Source organism: Thalassophryne amazonica, chromosome 17 (assembly GCF_902500255.1).
Source record: "Thalassophryne amazonica chromosome 17, fThaAma1.1, whole genome shotgun sequence".
NCBI lineage: Eukaryota > Metazoa > Chordata > Actinopteri > Batrachoidiformes > Batrachoididae > Thalassophryne > Thalassophryne amazonica.
The window spans coordinates 47,710,927-47,720,051 of record NC_047119.1 but is presented as its reverse complement, the minus strand read 5'-3'; the positions used below and the strand labels follow the sequence as shown (position 1 = coordinate 47,720,051).

Here is a 9,125-nt window from a genome sequence, read left to right as displayed (position 1 = left end):
AATATTTTAACCGCTCCACTGCGAGGGGTATCTGTTCATCTTGACCACCTTCTGACAGCAAGAACTATGCTGGATAATCAGATCTTGATGAAGATTTTGGGCAACTTTAATTTTGTTCTTTGCAATTTAGCCAAGGAGTCTCATGTTTACCAAATATGATTTTCATTTTTTTTTTTCTGTTATTATGCCAGATTATAAGATTTTGGCAAAGTTTGTTTTTACAAGTAATGCAGTAAAGAAACGCGCATCCAAAACACATAAAAAGGCATGCAGGACCATAAAAAAATTGTACCAAACATAGAGACTGAATGATCCACACAGCCACAGCGCTCCAATACAGAAAAAAACCTTATTTAGCAAAATGTTACGTTTCAAGTGACCTGCCCTGGTCTCTGTCTAAAGTTTGTTTTTATATCAGCATTGACCTTCCACAGAACAGCAATGGGTTTGGATTTGGTGTCTTTATTATCTCGTGCAGAAATGCCACAGGCCTCTCAGATGTTCTGATATTTCTCTAAAAGCTTGAAGCATTACTGTAGCCTCGTAAATTTGATAGAAACAGTTTTTCTTTTCCTCTCTGCAGCAATGGGAGTGCTCATGTCCAAGAAGCAGCAGGTGGAGAAGGTGCAGAAGTGCAGCGCTGTCGTCTCGGCTTTCCAGCAGGGACTTAAAGACCGCGCTGCTGTAACTAAACAGGCAGAAGGTGTAGTAGAGGAAGGCGACGAGATGGCCAAAACCTCAGCAAATCCCGACGAGAAGAACGAGAAGGAGGCGGAACAGGGTGAGAAAGACAATAGCGCAGGCCCCTCGACATCCCAGCAGGCCTCCGCGCCGGTGAGGGATGAGTACAAGGTCAACCAGGAGGCTTGGTCGAGGTTACGAGATGGGAAAGGAGTGGAACCTGAAGAGCTGGACAAGAGCCATCAACTTACTCCTCCTGCTTTTGTGAGGCCCAAAAGAGATAAACATGATGACCAGCCGGTGGAGGTGGAGCTGGGAAAGAGAGAGCAGGTGTGAAAGGCATCTTGACTTATGATCTGACTAGCTTTCATTGAAAATTCACAGCCAGGGTGTCATAAAAATACCTTTCACTTTCACACATACACACAATAAATCCCAGAGTCCTGGATTTTAAAAAGATGCCTGTGAGATTCTCAAGAATCTCCATGGCAACAGCAGTGAATTATTGCTTTACCGCCCTCATGTCAGACATTATGATAAAGCTCTTCAGACAGCCTGTAAAGGGACTTTTAGGCTTTATCTCAACACCTTTTTTGAAGGTGATAGAGTCTGAAGTTGTGTTCCGCACTGGCTTTTATTTCCACCCAAGCTTTTTGTTGTCAGTGCGAGAGAGAGCTCTTCACGCTGAGCAACTTGTGGAAAAACTCACGCATGTGCACGAGGGTTCAAGCATGTCTGACGTAAAAACATATGAATGAAATCCATATAGTTTTTGAAAAAAATAAAAAGGACCTATACTTTACGGACAGCCCTCGTATAAGCTACATGAAACGAACCTTGACCAAATTTCAAAGTAAAAGCAGAAGAGCCAGATCACATGGAGAATACTAAATAACCCACGGAGAATAATAAATAACAAAGGGGAGGTGATGATCCAGTGGTTTAAGCGTTGGGCCTGAGACCAGAGGATCCTCGGTTCAAATCCTAGCCTGACCCGAAAATCACTAAGGGCCCTTGGGCAAAGCCCTTAATCCCTTAGTTGCTTCCGGTGTGTAGTGAATACCTTGTATGGCAGCACCCTGACACTGGGGTGAATGTCAGCCATTATTTTGTAAAGCGCTTTGAGTGTCTGATGCAGATGGAAAAGCACTATATAAATGCAGTCCATTTGCCATTTACACACGGAGAAGTAGAACACTGCACTCATAGAACCAACACTAGTTTCCAGTTCCACAAATTTTTACCTTGGAAAAAGTTTTCAAGGTCAAAGTCCTGTTAGAAGTGGCTTTTCATAAGCTAAAACATACCAAATACAAAATATAGATCAAAAGGGCTTTTCAATGTTAAAATTGAATATCCGCTAAATCCGCAATACGGATCAGATGTGGAGCAAATTTAGTCTATTCATTTAGAGTGCCAATTTGCACCTCATTGTTACAAATGAGAATGATCATGGAGCCACTTTTGTTTGAGATATAATGCAAATGTACACTAAATGGGCTTTTCAATATTAAATTCAAATGCCCACAAAATCCACAGTCCGGATCAGATCGGGATTAATCTTTGTCAGGTGATAGTGAGTGGCAGTCTGCACCTCACTTTCAAATATGAGAGTGATTGGGACACATTTGATTAAGATATAATGTAAAATATAAATTAAAGGGAGTTTTCAATGTTAAATTTAAATGGACACAAAATCTGTAATCTGGATCGGAACCGGATCAATCTTTGTCAGTCAATAAAGGATACCATCCTACATAACGGTCTCAAATCTGAAAAAAAAATTGATCTTTTTTGACGGTCATGAATTTTTGAAAATCCCTTCACACATAGTGTTAATACATACAACTCAGGGCGACTCAGAAGAGCTTGTATGAGCGCACCACAAAACATCGCACCGACGGGCAGGCGTGCACGATGCCGGTGCGACGGTTCATGTATGCGATGGTGTCTTTTGAGCAGGAACACGGTGCGAGCTGCTGCAGCTGCTTGCACTGTGCCACTCACGGCCCTCACAGCACGACACACGTGTCCTGTCAGACGTGACAATCAGATCGCCTACTGCATGTCCAAATGAATGTTATTATGTGTTTTTATGTATTTCCACACAAGCACACATGCGCATCTGTCAGAACACGGGACGTGTTGCAGCTGTGATATCCAGAACCGGTGATGTCTTAACAGCCACGCCCCCTGTCTTGTCAGTGCACAGACCAAGATGTCACTCTGTGATCATATGAGAGATGCCTTGCCTGTGGGGGGGGGGCACACGAAACACATGCACACTTCTTGTTGGGGGAGCCGACACTCTGGCACGCCACGGGTGCACTCTGCAGCTTCACAGTCGTGGGGCACTTAGACAAATTTCACATCCACCTCGACAATGATCGTCTGCTGACTGTTTTCGTGATGACAGTATGAATGGCCACATATTTTCTAAGTGCCATGTGATGTTAAATGTTTGTGTGTGTCAGCTGGAATGTGGCCGACACCTGCCGCAAGAGTGTTTGATGGGCTCACACAGTGCACACTCTGTCTTTCAGCTGCTGGTGTGCGCAAATAGTTGTAGCAACAGATGTACGAGGAGGCAGCTACGATTTTACACGTTTTGTACACGATTCCTGCTTCATGCGCACTTTATGCACAAATTGACCAAATTCACACTATGTGTGAAGGGGTCCTAAAGATAGGGAATTTTCCAAGACTTTTCCTGACTTTGACCTTTGACCGACAAAATTGAATCGGTTCTTGCCTATCAGGATGTGAATCTTCAGTAAAAATTTCATAACCATGTATGAAAAATTGTGGGCTCCAGACTGTTCACAAACAAACAAACAAACAGACAGACAGACAGATAGACGGGTGAAAACAACCTCCACCAACTTCTTTGGCAGAGGTAATAATAACCCACTGAGAATAATAAATAGCACACAGAGAAATAGCCAGAAAATGGAACAAAGTGAAGATAAAAGTAAAACACCAAAACATGACCCATGACAGGCTTGTGAGCAGAAGATTGGATTGGATTTATTTTGGTCAAATTCATACCAGTAAAAAATACAAGGTACAAATAAAACCGAGGATAGCGCATTCAAGCATAAAAACGCTTATTTCCAATGTGGCCCTCTCAGATTCACATGTCCACAGCTTCACAGTCTTGCTTCAGTTTCCCTTTAGACATCAGAATCATCATGGTGCCTTGAACAAGGTTGTTCCATTGTGCATTTGAGTGACATGCATGGCAGCATGCTGACATTTGTGTGAATGTGAGGCACCATTGCAAAGCACTTTGCATGCATGCATCAGATGGTAAAACTCTATAAAACTGCAGTGCATTTATCATTTGTTGATCAGACAGTTAGTGAGTGACGCTGAGACTGCACGACGAGTTAATACTCATAACTGGGTAACTACCATAATTTAGTACAGCATTCACTCATGAGAACATATTTTGCAATTCTTGAAATACAAGTAACAGTCAAACCCATGTTTGATCGTTGTCACAACAAAATAATTAATTTAATATCCATTAAGTGTTTGTATGCTTCCTGTTAAAAGTTCTTACTTGGATTATAGTGCAACTTGAGATAAACTGTGACTGAATAAGTCAGGCATCTGTGTTGTAGCCTGCAGCTCAGAAAGCAGCGCTGTGGCACTGAAACTACCGGGGCGGAAACTGTTTGTGTGGTTAACCAGTCAAGCATTCTGCAGTTATTTTCCCCGGCCTGACAGCTGAGTGCATCCTGTCTGTAAATGTGGTCTATGGGGAAAAAACCACATTGGACAGATGTTAAACAAGGACACACATATCAGCGGTCATCTCAGAAGAAGTGAGAGCTTATTCAACAAGACATAGTACCAGTCTAAAGTTTGGACAGGGAAAGACGACTTCACGACCACCATACCATCCTGCAGGAAGCTGGTTTTTAAAAACAGTTTTTGTTGAACCTGGACATAAAGCAGCGCAGCACATGTGGCAGCTCAGGCGCTTAAACTACAGATGGTGTCATCATTGCAAATACCTACTCCAATCTGATCTTTAACTCCAACAACCACTGATTTTGCCAGAGCAATTCCACAACCCAAGTATGTGTGCCAAGTTTGTTGGACATTTGAGTGCAAAAATCTAAATTTTGACCTCTCGTCCCAATGATCTCAACCACAATGATTGACCTTTTGTAAATTTCAAAAGCCCACCTACATATGTGTGCCATGTTTGGTGGACATTGGAGTGAGGAGGGGTCATAAATAAACATTTTGATCTTTGTCCCCACGGATCTTGACCTTTGTGAGTCCAAACCCTAAAGATTTGTGGAAATCAGCCAGAAGACCTGGGAGAAGTTGGGAGAAGTTTCTCATATGTGAAAACCAACCAGTCAATAAATGTTATTCGGACTCCTTCATGACTCAACGCTCCTCCTGCCACCAAAGCACACTCCTATCAGTGACGCCTAATCTGTCATCCTGTTCTGTTTGTCAGAGCTTTGATTGGCAGAAGATAAACCACACCCTTTTTGTAATCCTCTTGTCTGCTTCAGCAAGGTGATCAAAGCAGATAAAATACACTCAACGAAAATATAAACGCAACACTTTTGGTTTTGCTCCCATTTTGTATGAGATGAACTCAAAGATCTAAAACTTTTTCCACATACACAATATCACCATTTCCCTCAAATATTGTTCACAAACCAGTCTAAATCTGTGATAGTGAGCACTTCTCCTTTGCTGAGATAATCCATCCCACCTCACAGGTGTGCCATATCAAGATGCTGATTAGACACCATGATTAGTGCACAGGTGTGCCTTAGACTGCCCACAATAAAAGGCCACTCTGAAAGGTGCAGTTTTATCACACAGCACAATACCACAGATGTCGCAAGATTTGAGGGAGCGTGCAATTGGCATGCTGACAGCAGGAATGTCAACCAGAGCTGTTGCTCGTGTATTGAATGTTCATTTCTCTACCATAAGCCGTCTCCAAAGGTGTTTTAGAGAATTTGGCAGTACATCCAACCAGCCTCACAACCGCAGACCACGTGTAACCACACCAGCCCAGGACCTCCACATCCAGCATGTTCACCTCCAAGATCGTCTGAGACCAGCTGCTGAAACAGTCGGTTTGCATAACCAAAGAATTTCTGCACAAACTGTCAGAAACTGTCTCAGGGAAGCTCATCTGCATGCTCGTCGTCCTCATCGGGGTCTCGACCTGACTCCAGTTCGTCGTCGTAACCGACTTGAGTGGGCAAATGCTCACATTTGCTGGCGTTTGGCACGTTGGAGAGGTGTTCTCTTCACGGATGAATCCCGGTTCACACTGTGCAGGGCAGATGGCAGACAGCGTGTGTGGCGTCGTGTGGGTGAGCGATTTTCTGATGTCAATGTTGTGGATCGAGTGGCCCATGGTGGCGGTGGGGTTATGGTATGGGCAGGCGTCTGTTATGGACGAAGAACACAGGTGCATTTTATTGATGGCATTTTGAATGCACAGAGATACCGTGACGAGATCCTGAGGCCCATTGTTGTGCCATACATCCAAGAACATAATGCACGGCCCCATGTTGCAAGGATCTGTACACAATTCTTGGAAGCTGAAAATGTCCCAGTTCTTGCATGGCCAGCATACTCACCGGACATGTCACCTATTGAGCATGTTTGGGATGCTCTGGACCGGCGTATATGACAGCGTGTACCAGTTCCTGCCAATATCCAGCAACTTCGCACAGCCATTGAAGAGGAGTGGACCAACATTCCACAGGCCACAATTGACAACCTGATCAACTCTATGCGAAGGAGATGTGTTGCACTGCATGAGGCAAATGGTGGTCACACCAGATACTGACTGGTACCCCCCCCCCCCCCAATAAAACAAAACTGCACCTTTCAGAGTGGCCTTTTATTGTGGGCAGTCTAAGGCACACCTGTGCACTAATCATGGTGTCTAATCAGCATCTTGGTATGGCACACCTGTGAGGTGGGATGGATTATCTCAGCAAAGGAGAAGTGCTCACTATCACAGATTTAGACTGGTTTGTGAACAATATTTGAGGGAAATGGTGATATTGTGTATGTGGAAAAAGTTTTAGATCTTTGAGTTCATCTCATACAAAATGGGAGCAAAACCAAAAGTGTTGCGTTTATATTTTTGTTGAGTGTAAATAAAAGAAAGAGTTACACCTTCGGACTGCTGCTAATCTTGCTGGAGCGTCAGCAGGATCCTGCTCTAGACACCTCACTGTTATCGTGCAGTTTCACCGATTCAGTGATTTCTTCCTCAGCTGCCCAGTGATGAGATGTGTGACGTGTGTGAAGTGTGGACAGCGGATGACCTGTATCCCTGCAGGATCTGCACCCGGGTTTTCCACGACGGCTGCTTGCGGGAGCTGGGCTACCTGCGTGCTGAGGCCCTGCAAGAGATGAAGGACACAGCTCACACTGTTCCCGGGTGGAGCTGCTACTACTGTGTAAGTCTGCACAATGCACCGCCACCATCACTGGCTCAATAGTCCATGAGTCAAGGAGGTTTGTGGTGCCAATTGACCACATGGTACTAAACAACACTTACAATCCAGCCTCAGGCCCACACAAAAATGTATGGTGGCATCCCATGTAGGGGTCAGTGAAGGATTACACAGGGGTCAACATTTAAAAATGCAGCATTCATATTGCAAACTATACCACATTATTTGTCTCATCTTAAAGATTCCAAAAAGGTATAGTTTAGCTAACAGAATTAATAAATGGAATAGTTTTGACCTTGCTGAACACTTGGTCTCCAAAGTAAAGGTACAACAAAGGTCTATGGATTCTATGACTTGTAAATGGACTGCATTTATATAGCACTTTTCCATCTGCATCAGACGCACAAAGCGCTTTACAAATAATGCCTCATATTCACCCCGATGTGAGGTTGCTGCCATGCAAGGTGCTTACTACACACCGGGAGCAATTGCCCAAGGGCCCTTAGTGATTTTCCAGTCAGGGTGAGATTTGGTCTCAAGCCCAATGCCTTAACCACGAGACCATCACCTCCTTGTGACACTGGTTAACCTTTACATAATGAAGACAGATGGTACAATTCCCTGTTAAAACTCTGTTAGCCCAACCAAAAATTTGCATCACTTTTTACCAGAATAGGAGGAACTTTAACTCTTGACCCCTGTACATACTGAAATTGACCTTTATCATCATTGTTGCTGTTTTTACCCCATAATATTTACTAATAGTCCAAACTATACCTTTCTGGAATCCCGGTGATCAGACAAATAATGTGATATATTTCTCAGTATTATTGGAGCATTTTAAAACGTTGACCCCTGTATAATCCTTCATTGACCCCAACCTGGCTACAGCTACCACCCTGGGATGGTCACCATACATTTTCGTGTAGGCTATAGTATACTAAGGCTGGATTGTACCAATTCTGTTGAAATTGGCTTCTGACTCATGGATTACAACTCCAGAAAACAGATTTCACAAACAGATTGTGATGAAAATTAAAAGTGTGACACCAAAAAATGTGCATAAATAATAACTAAAATGATGATAAAGTGTTGATATTTTTAAAAATCCTGAACAATAAAAGTCGATGATAAGTGAGCAGGTGAAGGATAAACAGCTGTCTGAAGCCTGCGCTCTATTTCAGCCCCGTTCAGCCCTCAGCCGCGGCCATATTGTTACTTATTGTTTTTTTTTCCAGCATTTTGGACGTAATCAACTGATAAAAAAATAGTTTTATGATCTGTGACATTAGAAAAAAGTGATGAAAAAGTGTGGATTTTTTTATTGTTGTTTTTTCTGCTTAGAAACAATTTCATATTTAAAAAAATGACACGAGCGTCTGAAAATATCAGCTATTTTTAAAATAAATATTGTTTTCCTTCTTGAATATGTTATTATTAAATATTAAACCCATTTACACCAGAAGTAAATATATAGTCTTACCTGTGCATTTCAGTGAGATCATCTTTAAACTTATTTGCCTTTACAAAACCACATCTGAAACATAATTTAATTCCTTGTGTTCTGGTTGAAGGAAACTCCATTTGACACACGGGATTTGGTGCCAGGTTCCAGCACCAGCTGTAATCAGTTTTTGCGGCTGATAGATCCAGTCTATGTTGTTAACAGAGCGGCTTTGCGCTGCAGGAAAAAGACTCGGAGCGCCTCATCTGCTCATAACATCTCAATCTGCAAGCAACGACATTATCCTATGATCCAGAAAACAATAACAATAATAATAATAATAATATAAATAATAATAATAATAATCTGAAGATCCTCAGTTTTGTGTCTGTATTGAGTGGAGCAGCCAGGGACTCCGTGCAAGTGCGCGTTCGTCAGTTTAAGTGTTCCACCTGCCATTCTGCCGGCGAAAAGTAACCGTTCTGACCCCGAAAACATGGTGCAGCTCCGACCCGAACCACGGGACAATTAAGGTAATG

The 9,125-nt window shown here is 42.8% G+C and overlaps 1 protein-coding gene across 2 annotated transcripts in view; it reads left to right on the top strand.

Annotated features, from left to right (window-relative positions):
* The first annotated feature begins 568 nt into the window (after positions 1 to 568).
* The window catches only part of phf24 (PHD finger protein 24), a 64,399-nt gene continuing 55,842 nt past the window's right edge, over positions 569 to 9,125 (top strand). For both annotated transcript variants that reach the window (XM_034192234.1, XM_034192232.1), the window contains exons 1-2: positions 569 to 1,011; positions 6,960 to 7,145. In XM_034192234.1, coding sequence (XP_034048125.1) covers positions 586 to 1,011; positions 6,960 to 7,145 — 612 coding nt within the window. In that variant the 5' untranslated portion in view covers positions 569 to 585. The remainder of the gene's footprint in view (positions 1,012 to 6,959; positions 7,146 to 9,125) is intronic.